Source organism: Oryzias latipes, chromosome 8 (assembly GCF_002234675.1).
Source record: "Oryzias latipes chromosome 8, ASM223467v1".
In the NCBI taxonomy this organism is placed as follows: domain Eukaryota; kingdom Metazoa; phylum Chordata; class Actinopteri; order Beloniformes; family Adrianichthyidae; genus Oryzias; species Oryzias latipes.
In genome coordinates, this window is record NC_019866.2 from 20,599,269 (window position 1) to 20,619,446 (window position 20,178).

General features: G+C 42.7%; 1 protein-coding gene across 2 annotated transcripts in view; it reads right to left on the minus strand.

Annotated features, from left to right (window-relative positions):
* Positions 1 to 1,520: 1,520 nt before the first annotated feature.
* LOC101160323 (E3 ubiquitin-protein ligase SMURF2) overlaps positions 1,521 to 20,178 on the minus strand; it is a 64,675-nt gene continuing 46,017 nt past the window's right edge. For both annotated transcript variants that reach the window (XM_004071819.4, XM_023957969.1), the window contains 11 exons: positions 17,036 to 17,120; positions 15,704 to 15,862; positions 15,559 to 15,606; positions 12,879 to 13,080; positions 9,631 to 9,734; positions 9,392 to 9,506; positions 8,616 to 8,794; positions 5,778 to 6,036; positions 5,487 to 5,688; positions 3,775 to 3,850; positions 1,521 to 3,703 (listed from right to left, as the gene is read on the minus strand). In XM_004071819.4, coding sequence (XP_004071867.1) covers positions 3,604 to 3,703; positions 3,775 to 3,850; positions 5,487 to 5,688; positions 5,778 to 6,036; positions 8,616 to 8,794; positions 9,392 to 9,506; positions 9,631 to 9,734; positions 12,879 to 13,080; positions 15,559 to 15,606; positions 15,704 to 15,862; positions 17,036 to 17,120 — 1,529 coding nt within the window. In that variant the 3' untranslated portion in view covers positions 1,521 to 3,603. The remainder of the gene's footprint in view (positions 3,704 to 3,774; positions 3,851 to 5,486; positions 5,689 to 5,777; positions 6,037 to 8,615; positions 8,795 to 9,391; positions 9,507 to 9,630; positions 9,735 to 12,878; positions 13,081 to 15,558; positions 15,607 to 15,703; positions 15,863 to 17,035; positions 17,121 to 20,178) is intronic.

Below are 20,178 nucleotides of genomic sequence, written 5' to 3' on the forward strand. Positions count from 1 at the left end.
ATATTGAAAGAGGAAGTCTCTTCTTCGAGGTATTCATCCGCCACAACAGTTTTAACGGGACTTTGAAACATCAGGAACACACGAAAAAACAGCAAATTTGTCCTTTTTTTTTACTTAACCCCCCCGAGGAAACTATGTTAATTATAGTCAATATACATAATAATCTCTATTGTCAAAAGAGATCACCACCCGAAAAGAATAACCTCGGTGATGCCATTCTTTAGTTATATATCTATTTTGTAACTTTTTTTTTTTAGTCCAATAATTAAAATTGATGCAAAAAGCAACCAAAATGTTATTTTCTTTAAAATTGACAACTCGGGGGGGTTGTTCTATTTTTGTTGGCGGATGAATATGTACAAAATAGAAAACGCAGTGCTTCGGCTCGGTTGGGATCAAGTTTTTCCCCGTTTTAACAGTAAATGACGTCAGCGGAAGTACATAGCATATAAAATTTAACTCCTCTGTCTGCATGTGTTTATAAATTAACTTGCTGCTTGCATGTATTATTTAAATACCAACAGAATTAAAATTAGGAAACTTTTTCTTTGAGGTTTAACCATTTTCTTGTACAGAGCGGACCTATTGCGAGTAAAGAAGACTTTCTGTCTTGAAGTGTAGGTGTTGTGGCTGAACCTGAGAGATACTAATAAAAAAAAAATTCATTCTGCAGCTTTCGAATCTCTGGTAGATTCATACCAAAACATAGTAGTAGTAGTAATTAATTAGACTTTTGTTTTTACTAAATAAAAAGTTTACTTTCCTAGAAATGTTCAATATTATGTATATTTGTGCTGGCACGTTGCTTATTTTGACCTTGTGTCTCATATCTACAAGTCCACACAAGCTGCAGTGATGACCTTTTAGCCTAACCCACGGGTCTGCAACCTTCAACACTTAAAGAAGCACTTGGGTTGATTTCTCACTGATGACAACCCTGTAGGAGCCAAAAAGTCTCACCTCACACTTTAGAAAGCTTAGACACTGATCTGTATTTGTGTTATTTTAACTATTCCAATAAATATAAGGGATATATTTATAATACAAGGGATGCATATATATATTGCATAAATAAAATGCAGCAAATAGCAGTGATGAAAAAAGTTTATTTGACCATTTGTGGTGCATCTCTGTCAGAAATGGGTACATCTACTCAGAGCGAATAACGTGACACTCTATTTTTAGACCATAACTTAATATCCCTGCTTTTTTTTTCTTCCAAAAATGGAAAATCCATGTTAAAATTTAGTACACCTTATGTTTGAATTCTGTATTCAGGAGCCCCTTAGAGTGATACATACTGTCCTGCAACAGTTTGTATTCTAGTAGTTCAATAAAGTTTGAGTTACTTTAATTTTACGTTATTTATTTTTTACTTCACAGCTAGTTTTTAAAATTAAAAATGTTATTTTTCTTCAACTATAGAGCCACATGCGGCTCCGGAGCCTCAGGTTGCAGACTCCTGCCTAAACTTGTTTAATTATCTGGACACAAAATTAATCAAAAGACTGGACATGTACTTACAAGGCCTTACATTGTTAGACAAAGGCAAGTTTAATAAGAACTAGTAACACACAAAAATAAAATACTCTTACAAAATAATAGTGTTAACATACATAAAAATTGCATCGGTCAGCTAAACTGCTCTGCGAGTGGATCATGCCATTTAATAAAAAACAGAACAAACAATGACAGCGTTATCCTTCAACTTGTTTAAGAAAAAGCTGAGTTGTTCAGATGGCAGCTACCGGCCCCCGCTGCGTGGGGTCGTGTGGGGTCACAGCAGAACCGCCGGCTTGTGCACTGGACTTAAAACTTGAACATCTGGTACAGAGAGTCACCATACACACAGTGTGACCGTGTTCCGTTTGTGTGCAATACCTCTTTGCAGGTCAAGAAAACTCTTCCACTTAAGTTAAAGATAAATTACAGTTTGTTTGATCCACATATATGAACAATATCTTCTTACTGTACAAAGCACCATCTAAGGACAGTTTTCACTTTGCATACGCGTATGAAAAAGTTGTTGTTTTCCTCAGCTGTTAAAGAGTTTGCTGAGAACAGTCCACAAGTCTTAAGAGTTTGCATGATGGGCAGCATCTTTTCAAAACATTCAAACATTTTCGCTGTAGAAAACCCTCCATCTCCTTTAATAAACCCCCCCCCAGCACTGACAGGACTGTAAGCAGGCTAAAAGCAGGAGCTCGTCTCACTCTGATCACTTTCAAGCAAAGTACATATACAGACATGCAACATCCAATGGTTTGCTGTGGGCAAATGGATGCAAATTCATTTAATTCCCTTAAAAAGAGGACAGGTGGGCGGCGTTCGTTCTAAATCTTTGAACAATGACGTGTCCTGAGGAGGAGGCGGCTTGGTGGACCTCTTGCAACCATGAGTGACGCACTTCAGGCAGTAAGTAGTATGTCGGTCTGAAAGGCTGCTAACACCCAATTCTAGATAGCACCACGCGGCTGAAAGGTTGTCAAGGTCTTCGTATCCCAAAATGACACAAAGGCAGCATAAATTCGTGGACTTTTGGCTTCAGGAGAAAACGACGCAACAGGAAAAAATGCTCCTCGGTGATGCCAATAAAGCCCAGCTGTGAGTGAAGCGCATCAGAGGTGCATGATGAACCTGCCACCACTGTATGCAGCTCCAGGATAACATCTTTGTCATTTAAAGGGTCAATATTCGCTGATATTCTTTCAAGAGTTGCTATGGCACTGAGAGGACATGAAGATTTTTTGCCCTTAAGACAAATTTCTCCCCAAAAGAAGATGAGATTCAGTCAAAAAGGAACCACAACTTTTTTTAGTGAAACTCAATTAAGCTTAACTTTTCTTTCAAAGCATTTCTAGAAACTGTAAAACTCATCATGAAAAAGATTCGACTTTCCCTTCAACACTGGAAAGGGCTTTCAGAAATAGCACTGCAATATATTAAATATATTATATAGAATTTTATTGTTTTTTTTCCTGTTATACAAAAATATCACATTCTTAAGATATTCCTTTATTTATTCCTTTTCAAACACAGCTAGAGTGTGAAGGTGGGCGACGTCTGGAAGCAGAGGTCCCTGCTGCCGTCTTTGGAGAAGATTGTAAACAGTCGGCTGCAGCCTGACATCCCAGTCTGTCCACAACAGCCTGAGTCGTGCTCACTCTGCGTCCACATTTAGGGTTTCCACCGAGCTGCAGGGACCGATAATAACCGTGTCCTCTCACAAGGAGCGCTCTTATAACTGCGGTTATTGTTTCAGCACGGATCGACCTCGTGATGAAGCTCTGCTACATGGAAAAAGGTCTTTTTTAAAAATGCTAAAATGAGTTAAAAAAAAAGGAAGAGCCAGAAAAGCTTTGCAGGTTCCACAAGTTAGTAAATAGTCTGAGTTATTAGCAGCTGAAGAGATCCTTTCAATGAGTAAAAAAACGTCCCCAAGGAAGACGTGAAGGTTTTACCATGAACCACAGTCACATGACTTCAGGTCCGCTCTTGTTTGAACTTCACTTGTTGCAGCGATTGTCCATGAACCCCCCCCCAGGCCCCGTCGTCTGCATGGACTCCTGCGGACGGCGAGCCGCCTTCGCAGACGCCACAGATTCACTCCACGGCGAAGCCACACGTCTCCTCGATGGCAGTGAGCAGCTTGTCGTACAGTTTGTCGTAGGTCTCATAAGGTGGAATGTCAATCCGGTTGAAACTGAAAGGAGACAAACGTTAGGATCAGAATGCCAAAGGAGTCATTTGTCTCGTTACTCTGGACTCTCTCACCAGGTGTGGGCTTTGGGCAGGTTGTTGGTGCTGGCGTCGATCTGGTGGATCGTGAAGAGTCGTGGGCCAGCAGCACCTGAATGAAGAACAATCAGAACATGAAACCAGTGTGGAAATCCATTTAGAGCCCGTCTTGTTCCACAGTGGAGAAAAAAGCAAACATTCAACAAACTAAACAAGAAAAGAAGAAACAAACTTGGACTTATTCATTCATTCATTCATTCATCTTCTTGACCGTTTTTCCCTTTCGGGGTCACGGGGTTGCCGGAGCCTATCCTGGCCACTTGGGCGCAGGCAAGGGATACCCTGGACTGGTCGCCAGTCTGTCGCAGGGTAGAATATCCTCAATCACACGTCCATTCATTCTCACACCTATGGACAATTTAGAGTTGCCAATCAACCTATGAAGCATGTTTTTGGACGGTGGGAGGAAACCGGAGATCCCGGAGAAAACCCACGCATGCACGGGGAGAACATGCAAACTCCACACAGAAAGGTCCCCCATTGATGTTGTGTTTTTCATGTCCCCCAGCCGGGACTTGAACCGGGGGCCTTCTTGCTGTGAGGCAAGAGCGCTAACCACTGCGCCACCGTGCAGCCCTTGGACTTGGACTTAGTTATCCAAAAATGTAAATACTTGAAAACATCTCCAAATATCTAACAAATGAAAAATCCAAAAAAATAGAAAGGCACACATTTAAAAAAATGTGACCAAAAATATCATGAAATAGTCTTTAAATCAATAAAAATACTCCCAAACACATTACATCAGTAAACATTAAGCAATTTAAACTAGAATTCTAAATGAGATTGATTCATTTTTGTGACGTTGGCATGTCAAGGTTCAGGAGGATCGCTGTCCTGCTTCTTTTCCTGCAGCTTCTCCAGAGAGGAAGATGCTTCATCCAGATGAAGAGCAGCAGGAAAGAAGCAGCAGATCACTGTGACACCACCCAAAAACCGACACACTGAAGCCACTTTCACTGAAATGATTACAGTTTCAAAAGAGACTTAGATTTCTTTCAATATTTTAAACTTTATGAAATGAGTCAAATGTAGTATAAATCAATCTAATATACAGAAAAAACATAAGTACTCCTATAATCATGGCATTTCTAACATTGTTCTGAAAGACGGGAAGCAGCAGAGGAACCACACATACGTGGATTTTACATTTCCATCATTCACTGAAGTCAAATCCTTTTTAGATTCATCTTTTCAAAGTTTTCTGCATTTTTACGAAAAATTTACAGAAAGATGATTCAAATGGACAAGCAGGTCCATAAAATGACTGAATGCTGGACGTTCTAAAAGCTATAAGTGAAGATAAAGCAGTTTTTTAATAGAAATTTCCTTTGTTTAGTAGAACATTAGAATTTCTAAGCCGCTGCAAAGTTCTGCTGTTTCAGGCCTGTTTGAGAGAATTCTCAGCTTTGTTGGTTTGGAGGGAGTGGGAGTGCGTGCAGCCTGCAGTGCATCACCTTGTGCTCATCGTGTGAGCATGCCTCACGTCTGGACGGCGCTCTCTGCCAGGACGAACCCTCTGAACCACAGTTACGCAGGCCGAGGGTTCATCTCAGGTCAGAGAGAGCCAGACACGTAGAGACACAGCAGAGACTAACCCGGCAGCATTAAACGGAATCTGAGGAGCAACATCCACACTGCCGCTCCTTTGTTCATCCATCTTAGCAATGATTGGTTGGACTGATTACCTTGAAGAGCCTTGAACCCTTGCAGGGGAACTCTGGAAGAACCTGTGACGAACTGCAGCAGCCGCGCTCTGCGCTCTTCATCGAAAAACTCCACAGCTTTCCAGAACCATTTGACGATGTTGCTGTCGGGCGTGCAGTGTTTCAGGCGCGTGTTGCCTTTCCAGTCGTGGATGTCGATCTTCCCCAGGCCGCACACGATCAGCTGCAGGCAGAGAAGAATCAACAAGGCCACAGGTAAGCGGACCGCTGGGACACGCAGACGTAAGCGTGGACAGACAGACAGACAGGTACCTCCAGCTCTTTCTCGTCAAAGGCCTTGAGCAGGTGCTGGGGGATGACCTCATTGAAGCCCTTCTGCAGAGCCAGAAACTGGGCCTCGATGCCTCGCAGAAAACGCCAGTTGACGTAGAGGCGGACATACTCTTTCTTGGTTTCCTGTGTGACGGGGATGCTTTTACCGTTGGGCTTGAGCTCGTGCTGAATGATCTCTCCGTAAGCATTGTGTTCCACGCAGAAGGTGTGGTCCAGCACACCTGTGATGTCATTGTCCCTGAAGACGGGATCATAATCAACGCACCGTTAGATTGAAAAATTGAATCTTCATCCTCTGTAAAATGTTAGCGGCTGTTTTAAACGTAGACTTTGTGATGAAGATGAAGACGGCAAAGTGGATGCTAACAACTGGATGCTAACTGTAGCGGAGACCTACTTCTAAGGTGTGACGGATTAATAAAGCAAAATAAAATGACAACGGTCGTAAAACTGGTAATTTCTAAATATAATAGTAAACATGAACCCACCGTGTCTGCAGATTTATTATCTGTGTGTGTGAAACATTTGAGTATCAGTCGCCGCTCATTAGTCAGAGCTGCTTCTGGTCCGTGAGAACAACTGTCTCCATAAATGCATTTGTTGAGGAAAACACCTGGTTTTGTCTGTAAATAACGTCTTTATTTTTCTTTGCAGTCGAGGAGTCTTATTCGGTTTCCTCACTGGCTCTTTTTTCCCCAAAGAAACTTTCCAAATGTGTTTTTTTGTTTGGTCTTCATTAGCTTTTTACAGTCAGGACCTGAAATACTTGGACAGAGATGCAATCTCTCATTTAGTTTCTGTACACAGTGAATTTTAAATAAAACAACTCAGATTCCATTGAAGTGCAGACTTTCAGCTTTTATTCCATGGGTTGTACAAAAAGATTGCATAAAAATGTGAAAAACTAAAGCATTTTTTAAACACAATCCCTTCATTTCATGGGCTCATAAGTAATTGGACAAATGAAATAAGTGAAAACAAAATTGTTATTACTAATATTTGGTTGAAAACCCTTTGTTGGTTATGACAGCCTGAAGTCTTGAACGCATGGACATCACCAGATGCTGGGTTTTCTCCTTCTGAATGCTCCGTCAGGCCTGTAATGCAGCGGCTTTCAGTTGCTGTTTGTTTGTGGGCCTTTCTGTCTGAAGTTTAGTCTTCAACAAGTGAAATGCTGCTCAACTGGGTAAAGATCAGGTGACTGACTGGCCATTCAAAAATATTCCACTTCTTTGCTTTAATAAACTCCTGAGTTGCTTTGGCGGTATGTATTGGGTTGTTGTCCATCTGTATTATGAAACGCCGCCCAATCAGTTTGGCTGCATTCACCTGGATCTGCGCAGACAGAATGTCTCTGAACACCTCAGAATTCATTGGGCTGCATCTGTCCTGTGTCACGTCACCAATAAACACTAGTGTCCCAGTGCCACTAGCAGCCATGCACACCCAGACCATCACACTGCCTCCACCGTGTTTTACTGAGGATGTAGTGTGCTTTGGATCAGGAGCTTCTCCACGCCTTCTCCATACTTTTCTCTTGCCATCATTCTGGTAGAGGTTGATTTTGGTTTCATCTGTCCAAAGAATGTTTTTCCAGAACTTTTTTAGATGCTTTTTAGCAAAGTCCAATCTAGTCTTCCTATTCTTGAGGCTTATGAGTGGTTTGCATCTTGCAGTCTACCCTCTGTATCTACTTTCATGCAGTCTTCTTTTTATGGTAGACTTGGATATTGATACGCCTTTCTCCTGGAGAGTGTTGTTCACTTGGTTGGCTGTTGTGAACGGGTTCCTCTTCACCATGGAAATGATTCTGTGATCATCCACCACTGTTGTCTTCCGTGGACGTCCAGGTCTTTTAGCTTTGCTGAGTTCACCAGTGCTTTCTTTCTTTCTCAGGATGTACAACACTGTTGATTTTGCCACTCCTAATACTGTAGCGATTTCTGGCATAGTTTTTTTCTGTTTTCTCAACTTAATGATGGCTCCTTTTACCTGCATGGAGAGCTCTTTTGACAGCATGTTGTCTGTTGACAGCAAAATCTTCAAAATGCAAGCACGAGTCCTCTAATCAACTCCAGGCCTTTTATCTGCTTCACTCCTAATGACATAAGGGAATTGCCCACACCTGCCCATGCAATAGCATTGAGGTCAATTGTCCAATAAATTATGAGCCCATGAAATGAAGGGATTGTGTTTAAAACTGATTTAGTTTTTCATATTTTTATGCAATCTTTTTGTACAACCCATGGCATAAAAGCTGAAAGTCTGCACTTCAATGGAATCTGAGTTGTTTTATTTAAAATTCACTGTGGTAATGCACAGAAACTAAATGAGAAAGAATGCGTCTCTGTCCAAATATTTATGGTCCTGACTGTAGCTTTGGGCTACTAACTTGGCGATCAAAGCAGCTGCTTAAAGTCACGTGACGCGACAAGACAGACGGATGTGGTGAACGGAATCCGGTAGTTTTCCAATTAAAAATTTCTTTAGTGTCAGAAAATAAACATAAAAGAAATAATCAAAGTTAGTGTATGCATTATTTTCTGTCTGCGGCCCGGTACCACGTGGTCCGTGGGCCGGGGGTTGGGGACCAATGCTTTAGTGAGTCCTCCATGACTTGTTCAGGATGTCTGGCTACATTTTCACAGGTGTATAATTACACACTGTGGGGCGACACCACAAAGATCAAGAGAAAAGAGGTCTAGGTGTTCTTTACTGAAGCAGATAAAGACTGTTTTTTCCCCTCTGGGAATAAAGGGACACAGAGAAAAGCACTGAGACTGCTTTCACAGTGAGAGTGGGACGTTTCGTACGTACAGGATCCAAACAAGGCTGTTGTGCAGGTCGGGGTCAACAGACTCCATGTCATCCAGGGTGATGGGTTTACCGAGCAGCTGTTTGTAGAAGGGTAAAGTGAAACCTCCGTCTATGTAGTGGCCGTGGAACACCGCCATTCCCATGATGCGGCCCACGAAGTGAAAGTAAGACAAGTGCTCCTGCAGGGGGCAAAAGCATTTTCAGTTTCCTAATGAGATGCACCAGCAGAACTTTGGCTTCAAAGCAGGATGTCACTCCAGACTCACTCGGACTCACAAAACAGCGCAGGAATTTACAAAAAAAGACTCCACATTAGGAAACCACTTTAAAACGTTTGAAGCTGAAAATAACCAAACATTTGGCAGCATTTATTAACAGCTTCACTCATGCAGGAATCTTTCCACAACACTGTCTGGACAGCTGTAGTTCAATGGACGGACGCCAAGCTACACAGAGCAATGAAGCAGTACGAGAGACTGAATCCTGCGGGGCCTCTGAAGCTGTGGGACATCAAAGATGGAGCTATTTTAACGCACACATTTCCAGCACGGTGTACAGTATCGGGGAGCGTGCAGGAAGAAAAAGTTATGAAAAGAAAATCTTCAGCAGACAGATCCAACACGTCTAGGAAAAAACTGAAAACCTCCCTCCTATAAGAAAATCTTGACTCCATTCCCTACATGCGCAACAGTAACATCCTTATACAAGAATTCCACTTTGAAGCATAGAGAATGGACTAAAACCAAGACCTCTTTTTGCAATGTATTCAGACTCACGGGATTGACAGCAGAGTCTGGATTGATTTGCAGTGTGTAGATGTCGTCTCGTGAGTACTGGAACAGGCCGTAGTACGGGTTCAGCATCTCATGCGACAGCAGGTAGAGCCATTCCCTGCGACCAAGAACACGGAACCATGAAGGCGGGACGAGCGAACCAGAGCAGGCTTGTTCCATGATTCTGCTCACGTAGGAAGTGAACATTTTTTATTCTGTGGTTAACGGCTGCAGCTCCTCACCTGGCCACTCCTCCGTAGTCCAGGCCTTCTTCACCTCTAAACTTTACCATAAGCCTTTTCCACAGGTCCTTCGGCCTCATCTTCATCACTTGTCGATACGATTCCTGCCAAATAAACACAAAGTCAAAAATAATCAGTTGCAGACGAATGAGAATGAGGGTCCTGGGTGTGAAGCAACACAAGTGAAGCAGTTATTTTCAAACAGGAGCATGGACCCACTCAGATTCAAATAAATTTGACAAAGAAGAAATCCTACAATCTTGTATTAATCATGCTTCTCTGAAAAATAAAGATTCTTCATTTGAATTTAGTATCCAGTGGCTGATATTTTTTATCCCAAAAGCACAGAGTTCAGTTTTGTTGAATTTTGTCTGACTTTTTTGCATTCTTGTACACATCTCTGAATTTCCTGTGAGTGTGTGAAAGGTCAGACATAAACAAAGCTGCCCTGAGCTGCTCAGGAGGTTCCTGCCTGAACAAACCTTATGCTGGGAGGTGGGTGGTCTCACTAAAAAGCTGTTCAGAAGCTCCCCCAGTATGAATGGAGACCCTGGTCACCCTGTTAACCTGGAACCATCAAACGGTACGTCTGACCTCAAAGTTAAATGATGTCTTTGTCAGCAATTCTTTTCATTAAGTACGCTTGCAGCGGATTTTGAGCCTGATGGAGAGTTGGCAGCAGAAGAGAAGTGAGGGTCGGTAAATGAGGGACGGTTACCATCCCAGAAGACTTCTTCAGCTAACGATGAGCTTCAAAAAGATCAAACACTTCATCAACTTGTTATCTAACGGTGTGATGCGCCCCAGTGTGGAGTTTCTGCACAGCTGTTGATGACTCCAGCAGCATCAAACTGTAATACATTCACTGCATTTTTTAGGTGTGAAAGAACTTTGTTGGGTTAAAAAAAACTGCAAATGTTTCAGATTATTGTTTTTTTGATCAATTTCTAGGTTGTCCTGTGTTTATATGACAATCATCCCCGTTTTTAAGAGTCAACACTTTTATTTGACAGGATAATTATCTGCAATAAATGAAATCCGATGTTTTAGGGCTGTAAAATCTCTCACTTCACACTTTGTGCACTTTTCAAACTTTTCTCCCTTTTTCTAAACTCTCAAAGTTCAAATATGGCATAGGAGAGTTTGATTGACAAAGTCTGCAGCCAATCAGGATGAAGAACACTGTGCTGTAAGAAAAAAGAAAAGCGAAATTACATTGGAAAAAATTTGTGAAACAATAGCTGCATTTCATTCAACTAGAAATGGCGAGAGAAAAAAACAAATTCGCAAGTAAACTGTTTCCATTAAATCCTAATTATGCAACTAAACACAAACCAACTCACGCGACAAGTCATTCAAAAACACGGTGACAGATGTGAACAATGATTTACAGCAGTTACATTCAAATTCCTGCCACGGCACTAGCGCTCATCATCATCTGTCAAAGGAGACGTCGGCGTCTCATTCAGGCCGTGGAGCGGCGAGCTCCTTACACGTGGGAGCGGCTATGGATAAAGCGGTTTTTATGAAATGGTGGTTGGTGATTTTAAAAAGAAGTTGTGGATCCAACAATTCCACATGACATGCAGCTTTTCATGAGCTGTATGATTCTGTAAGACCTCTTGTGGCGGCCAGTTCCAATCAAGAAGCGCATCGCCATCGTCACACGACTTCATTTAATTCGAAAAGTGTTTTCATTGCAGTTTTGTGAAAAATGTCACGTTTAGATACGCCTCAAAAACCATCTCCTCCAAGCGGAAAAAAACGGGTTTTTTTTTTCGATAAAGGCGAGTTTTTTCCTGAATTGTCATGTTTCGGTTAGGCGAATTTATTATCACAAATCCAATTTGCGCAGTTTCATAGTCAGTGGAAACGAAGCAAGTGAGACTGCGGAAGGTGAACAGCGATATAGCGAGGGACCCCGTGGTCTTGTCGGATCTAAAGCTAAAAACGATCCCTGAAGTGAGACTGGGAGGTTGACTGCAGTTTGCTCCGCCTACCTCCACAACACGCCAAAACAGGGCGAGTCGGCGAGAGAGTAAAGTGAGAGTTTTGTCACAAATTTGCACTTAAAGCATAATGATTTCAAATCAAAGAGAGTAACTGTTGAGAAGAAAATGTATCCATTTTTTGAAACTATTAAAGAGCAAAAGCTATAAGTTGAAATATAAGTTTTCAAACACGAAATAAGAGGCCAATAAGGAGTTAAATGATTATTTTGATGCTTTGAAACAACAAAGAATTCATGCAGTGCTGCTAGAGTGGTAGAGTTTCACGTGTTGTGGAGCCGGGATCCTTCCGCCTCAGTCAGCATTCATCCCACGTGCAACCAGCTCACAGCATCAGGGAGGTTCATTTCAAGTGGATTAGGGGCACTTATAATAAACACATCCATAAGACTCTAATAACACGGCCTCCTCCGCCGCTACCATGCCCTCAAGACGGATCATGGCTGCTGCGGCGGAGACGGGAATGTCTTATCTAAACCAAAAATACACAGAGATGGCTCTGTCAGCACACCAGCTAACACACTCCTATTCAGGCATAATTTAATGCTTCAGTCGGTCTGGAGAAGCTATGCGGTTCTGTCTCGCTCAACCTCAAGACGTCCCGTGGCCCCACACCCGCCCGCTCGCTCGCTCGCTCGTCCTCCCACCCCTCTTCCACGCTGAGATCAGCCAACAAAAATCTCTTCGTTCAGATTAACAGACGTTCCAGCACATTCCAGCGCAGATTTTATGAGGGTCAGGCAGTCGGTTGCAGGTGGTGTTGTTCCGATAAAAGCCCCACACCTACAGGGGAGAAACCTGCCCCCTCCTCGATAAACTTCTTATCTGGAACAAGTGAGCTGTTTCAGTGTTTAAGCAGAGAACTTTGTCACAATAGTGGGTGAGAAGAATGACATCCAGACTGCAGCACAAAGCGGGAAAAAATGGAGACAAACATCTTTAGAAGATAGTAAAAATATCCCAGTTGGTCTATTTATAACTGGCATACTTACAAGCAGCACAATAAGTGAATATTGGGCCATTTCATCACTTATGAGGAATAGATTATAAAAGCAATAGTTGGAGAAAAAGGACCATAGAAGCAGAAGCTTTTTGTTGTTGTTTTTAAATTTGAGAAAGGGAATCAGGCAGTTTTCACACCATCTCTGAGAGCCAACTGTAAAAGAGTTTTATAAGAGAAGCCATTGTGTGGTTTAAACTGATGAGGCCATGATTGACTCGGTTCCTGTTGGGTCTCACCTCAAAGATCTCCTCACGGGACACCTCGATGCGACAGTGGCCCGCCTGAGGCTGCTGCTGGGACAGCTCCTGCCGGAGGATCTTCAGCTTCTGGACAAGATCCCTCTTGTATTTGGGGACTGTTAGACACTCCGCCTCCTCTGGGAGCTGACTGGGGGACACCAGAGCCTGCTGGGCCTGATCCTTCATCTGGTTCTGACGACTGAAGGAGCAAAATGGAAGGGCGAGTGTCAAGAGTAGTGAGCAGAAACGGCTGCTTTTTGCAGAGTAAACACATGCAGGTCATTCAGAATGAAGCCAGCAGCTGTCTCCGCTCCACGCAGACAGAAAACTAGACACTGAAGATGGGTGTGGGATTAGTGGAGGTAAGACATCTCCTTCATCCATGTGCTGACGCAGCCTCACATCCTCCCCTCTGGCTGCTCTGACAGAGAACGTGTTGTCTGACATACATGGATGAACAAAAACAGCATTTTTAACGCTGCTCAGTTGCTTGTGACCCGTGTCTTTGCGCAATGTAAAAACATTTAAGGCTTCTTTCACAGACATGTTGGTGCCCTCTGACAAGGCCTAGAAGCAAACATGACAAAAAGATATTGCTAAAAGATGAATTAACGTTTATCTTTATAAAAACTATTCCCCAACAAATAAAAACAGCTGCACATAACCATAGAAGGTCAGTCGTGATCAAATGAATAAATAAACTGATTTATTGCAGAATCTCCTGATTATTTTATAGGAAATATCAAAATCTAAAAAAAAGGATCCTGACCGAGTGCCTTCCAGCTGCAGTGCTTCAGACAACCTGCAGGGGGCAAATCCTTCAGAATCAAGATGAAGGAAATTCAATTGTGGTTCCTCATCACCTTAGATTTGTGAATCTGGAAAAAACATGAATCTGAAACAGATCCGTCGTCCACAAATGTGGGGGGTCATCATCAGCTTGCAATCTTTGATTTAAACTTCATTTTTAAAAGGGTTTCCAGTTCATGAATATACTCTGAGCTGATTTGTGAGCAGTGAGGTTGTTTGCTCGTGTGAATAAAGAACTGGGTTGAGGTAGTTGGTAAAGAGGTCACAACATTGCCTTTATGAGGCTGGCGCCAAAGAATTATTTTTCACAGTGGCCTCCAGCCCTCAGCAGAGCAATAAACACTAAACTCTAGACAACAATATAAATGAACACATTAGGACTCGACGAGTCAAATCAAAGCTTTTAGCAGCAAGTTAGCTCAAGACTAGCTTAGAAGCATCCATCCAACATTCTCTGTCACCACAACGACCACTTCTTTTAGGAAAAACCACTGGCTCTGGTCTCGGCGCTATAGAATCCAATTTGGCCTTTCAGTCACTTCCTGCTATCCCAGAAAGCCACAGGGCCCCACAGGAAGCCAAAACCTCCTCATGAATCCTTTTATTTCCTTTTTCATGGAGGGAAGACAAGAGCGGGAGAGGGGAGGCAGGGGGGGGGGGGGGGCACACTCTGCTGACAGCACCCAAACAGAGCAGACGACTCACAAGGTGGGAGGGAAGGAAGAGGAGGAGACCTGGAGCATCTCCCCCTCCACCTTCAACCATAAATCAAATGCTGCCACACAGTCTGGCTCAAAGTTAAATCTGTTTTCTCCTTCCATCTGCTTACTTAGCGTTCTGGTACTGCAGGGAGGAGATATCGCAGCTTTTCAAAGGAATGGCTTTGTGACAAATAGATAAATCTCTGCAATCGTTCGGCTTCACAGACAAACGACAATTCTGGACGTTAACCCCGGTTGGTAATCGAGTCTGGACTTAAACCATTGCAGCAACACAAAATGCAACTAAAGCCACGCTCTGTGCAGTCCAGCCGGGCCTCAGAAACATGACTGTGACGGACATAAGCACACGGATCAAAACATTTTTGTGGGATGACGGAACAGAAGGTTAAAAATGTCTGAAATCCCTGACCTAATCAAAGGCAGATGGCCGGACAGATATCCACAAGCGCACATATATTTTCCAGATTTTGTCACAAGCTGCAGCCATGCCAACATTACAACACTATCTAAACTGAAACAGATCTCCAACTGCTCATGTTTAAAGATCGCCCCCCCCCCAGATCACACAAAATCAAATCATCTGATCCAACGACAAAAATGTCTGATCCTTGACAGAGTGCGTCCTCTTCAGGATCCCATGGAAAGGCAAACTTCTGGCTTCACAGACCCTTGCATTGCTCGGCTGTTGCTGTACGGTGTGTGTTTGAACAGCTGCACAGGGGAAGAAATCCTGAGCATGTGAATCTCAGCATGCAGGCATGTGCCATGCACATACGCACATATATGGACACACGTGCGGTTCCATTCATTGACTTGGGCACAGAGTTTATGCTCCGTTTCCTGGACATAAGACGCTCCTAAGCCACAGACACAGCAGCTTTGGTTTCCACTCTGCTATCTGATGTCTGGCCAAGGACAGCTTTGTGACAGATTGCGTGCTGAACCGCCTTCATGATTGAAACTTCTGCAGGGTTTAGGAATTTCTGAATTGTGCAGAGAGAAAGAGTGGGAGAGCTCCATGCATGCATTCGTGTGTTCCTGTGGACAAAGGAGCCAAAGTGTAGAACCTCGACAGGTGGTGAACACACTACATCTACCCACTGAGTGCCAGTGACTGAGTGTAGCTCTGTGAACACAAGCCTTACCTGACATTTTGACTTTCATTGTTTCCTCGAGAGCCATTGGAACTTGGACTGTAGACAAAAAAAAGAAAAAGATTATTTCTGCTTTTGGCAGTTTGCAACAATAAATGTTTGTGAATCTTTAGGTTTTTAGTCCTCTGGGTCTTACTTTAAGACAAGGTGTAGGTTAGCGGAAAGGCGTGGGTCTGTGAACTGTGTGGTTCGGTTGTTGTGGTCGACGAAGTAAACCCTCCCTGTGGCGGTGTTCCTTATCTCCCATCCTGGTGGCAAAGGACCTAGTTCCTCACAGTTTACGTTACTCAGGTCTCTAAAACAGCACAAAGGAAGACGAGAAATGAGGTTGAACAAGGAAAGAATTCACCAGCTGAGCTCCATTCTTTAGTTCTAACAGCAGAGTCAGCTTTTTGTCAGATATTCTATAATGAACAACACAATATTCCTCCAACAGTACAGTTTTAATATTTTATATTTGGAGTAGGAAGTCCATTTTTTGCAGCAATTCTCCTCAGGTTTAAGTGAAGACTTACAAACTAAAATCTGAGCCCATAATATATTGTTATTTAATTCATTTTCCTTTTTCTACAACCTATCCAATTTGTGGGTGAAGCATTAAAATAGACACGAGGTTAACATCATCAAACTGAAGTTCTACAAAATGCAACAGCTCTGATGAACTGGACGTCAGACTCCGAAATGTCTGAGAAATGACTTTCCGTCCATTTTTTCCTTCTTCCTTTCACCTCAATTATTCACTGCCGCCCTGCAGCATCTTTTATCTGAAGTCCACAGGGAGCAAATGTTAGGAAATTGCTCTGGAACTGGAACAGCGGTGCCAACTTTTCTGTTCCAGAGGTTCAAATCAAAAATCTTAAACCACAAAGGTCGCAGGTAAAAGCTGCAGATCCACACACAGAGAGGACAAAGTTTATGGACTGAATCAGCTCAAAGGGTTTTTTCATGTGAAATCCTTTGAGCTCAGCAAACTGGACTGAACTCAGATCTGTGAGGAAAACAACACAAAGAAGAAAAACTTGTGATACTGTAACAGTGAATGGTTTGTCTTTCATAGCTCCTTTTGCATCAGTCTGTTCTCAGCACCTTTTTTTCTGTTTATGGTGTAAGGATTTTAAGAATGAGGACAAAAAATGCATTTCCAGCACAAAAAAATAATATTTTTAGCAGGCTGATAAAAAAAAACATTTAAGGTTTTGAGATGCTAGGAGTGATTTCATTACTCAGACTTCTAAGATGGCTTTTTGTCAGCCTTGTTTTCATTACCTTTGCAGACAGAAATGGTTCCATAAAAATCATGAATTTCACAAACAAACCAAACATGTTCAGCCTTCCTTTGAAGCTCATAGAATCTAAGATTCATCTTCCGAGCTTCTCGTTTGTCCCCTGACCCGGTGAATTCCTTTAGAAACTCAGAAACAAGCATGTTTTTTGATAGTTTTAAAGAAGATCCTTCAGACTGACATACCTGGGTACCCTGGGGTCGTGCCACGTGCTGACCCCGGTCTGAGTGTGAAGAAAGTAAACTTGGCCTTGCTGTGTCGTCCTTTGCTCTGGAAAAAAAGAAGAGCAAGAAAAAACGGCTCAGCTGAGCCATTAAAATATTTTTTAAATGAAGGACTTTAATTCATACTCTGCATGTAGACAAGATGTACTCAATCTGTCTATGCAGGAGAGTGATCAGACAGATGGAGATGAAAGGACTGCTCGAGTCTGTAGTGATCCCAGAAGGCAGCCGGGAAGAGGCAGGAGAGGGAGGTGAGAGACGGGGTGAGAAACATTGGAGGGGGGGGGGCGTCTGCCTTTTCAGTTAGTGAGCTCATTTATCAGAGCCTGGCAGATATTTATTTCCACATAACTGTCTGCCAGACAGCTCTTCTATAGAATGTCTTCGGCTTGCATGAATGAAAACATGAACTCAGCTGACGGCGTTCCACCTGCAGGCTGACATCAGCTGCAGGAAGCCGCCAAGAATCCAAAGTGGGAATCTTTTCTCGCTCACAGCCACCCAACATTTCTGGCTCCATCAAGCTGATGAAATGACTTACGAGTTCCAGTCACACACAGGTGCCTTCAACATTAATGCACTGCACCACTTCGCTCAGGCACGCCAAGACAAAAAGGCAAGATGTGCAGGTGATCGATGACAACATGAGAGCTGACCATGGTCATTCCTCTTGTGGTGTTTTACAGGATCTACAAAGCTCAGAGAACTGAACTGAAGCCCAGCGAGGACAGAAACACAAGACAGACTGCTGATTGAGCAGAGAAACACGTGAGGACCTAACTGCACCTTCACATAAGACTCAAAACGCCCTGCAGTGGCAAACAACCACATCCCAACAACCAGGTACACCTTTACTTCAGGAACCTCCACTGCTGTGTTACTTAAGCCAGATTCATATGAAGAACAGCCAAGATGAAGAACCGAAGGATAAAGACGAAGCCAGACGGCGGTGTAAGCATTATTTGACAATGTCTTCAAAGACCCACCCTGATGAAAATCTTGTTTTTGGTGTTTTTAATATGTGCTTCTGGTATTTTTCTGATAATAGAGAACATGTACGAAGAAATTTAAGCCTAAAATTGCATTTCTGAATGTTTCTTTATCCAAATCCGTGTGAATCAGGAGCAGAAAGATGCTTTAGAACTAAACAAGGGGAATCAGCGTTTCAATATTCTGCAGCTAAAATCTGGAACAGTCTCTCTGAAGTCGTAAGACAGGCCTCGTCTGTGTTCATGTTCAAATCTAGACTTAAAACATTTCTGTTCAGCCGTGTATATGACTGAAAGGTCCTATCTGCACTTTTCTTTCCTTTCCTTCCTTTATTTTTAAATCAATTTTTAAATTTTTTTTTCTTTTTTTTTAAAGTAAATTTTACGTTGATTATTTCTATGATGTATTGTGATTTTAATGCATTTTTCTGTTTTGTGAAGCACCTTGAATTACTTTGTGTACGAATTGTGCTATACAAATAAACTTGCCTTGCCTTGCCTTTTGGAGAAAAAAATCATATTTGAGACGTAGAAAATATGCTGGATGGGCCAAAGTCTCCGTGCTCCACGCAAATCTGATGCATCCACTTGCAGACGACTAGATCCATGTACGTCTTTGTTTTCCTCATACAAGCTGGCATCTGGCTCTTAACTATGCGGCTCAGCCAAGCTCAAAGGACCTTTGCAGAGGTGCACACGTACTGGTGGAGAACAGGAGTTTACTCCCATGAAATTTGCAATTTATCTTCATTCTGGAAAAAAATGTTTATCAAACAAGTAAACAAAACAGAGAGGTTTACTTGTTTGCATAATTTCACACTAAATTTGTGTCCCTCTCAGTCAGTATGACGGTATTACAATTGTAATATAAAGTCATAGCTCTAAAAGCGTCATTTTAATTTGGAGTTATTTAATTGACTGGATTAAAAAACAATGCAAACTATCAGTTCAAACTCTTAAAAGACCTATTTAATGCAAAATCAACCTTTTAAGCTTATGTGTAATATAATGTTAATTCCTCAATTCAAAGAACCCCAAAGAGGTATTTTGATCCATTCATACACTTTTGAGTATTGCTCTAAAAACCTGCTCTCTGAGCACCAACCCCTCCCAACCCACAAAACGAGCGGGTCCTCAACCAGTGAGAACAGCCCCTTCCAGGAAGAGTCTGTGCTGCCAGCTACCGCCCCCACACCCACTTTCTCAGTACATCCAGAAATGTTCATTTGGTGTTGTCTGCATTTTGTGACCAAATTTCCCCCCAAAATGAACCCATTAACCATTACCGTTCTGTCTGTGATTGAATTAACGCAGGACAGCACAGTGGCGCAGTGGTAAGCGCTCTTGCCTCTCAGCAAGAAGCCCCCAGGCAAAAGCCGGTCATGTCCCAGCTGGGGGACCTGAACCAGAACATCAATGGGGGACCTTTCTGTGTGGAGTTTGCATGTTCTCCCGGGGCATGCGTGGGTTTTCTCCCAGGACTCTGGCTTCCTCCCACCGTCCAAAAAGCTTCATAGGTTAACTGGTTACTCTACATTGTCCCTATGTGTGAATGTGAGTGTGCATGGCTGTGTGGTTTGTGGCCCTGCGACAGACCAGTGACCTGTCCAGGAAGACCCCCCGCCTTCACCCAGGAGTGGCTGGGATAGGCTCCAGCAGCCCCGTGACCCCGAAAGGGACAAAAGGGTTTATAAGATGAATGAACAATATGCACAATTACATATGTAAAAACTCTGATGTTGTTTGGTTTTATGGGAGAAACGTAAACACGGTGCAGAGGCCGGATCTAGGTTGACATCATGAAATGGGCGGTACCCACAAAGAGCGAAAGGGGGTGCCTCAGCGATTGAGTCGTCTTAAATAACTCCTATTTCATAAATAATTTGTTCTTTAGTGTGCCAAATGTAATATATTATCGTATATGTGGATTTAGTTTACTCTGAAAGGCTTAAGGAGACTTGAACTAAACTGTGAGCAGAGTGTTCGCTCTGAAAAAACCCTCATTTGTTTCGGTAATTGCAGTGAATTTTTCTTGAGAGTAAATTTAACAAGACAGCCTGATCATAGAGAGATTAGCACAGTCATCCGAGGACTGCAGGCAAGGCTGTTATAGTC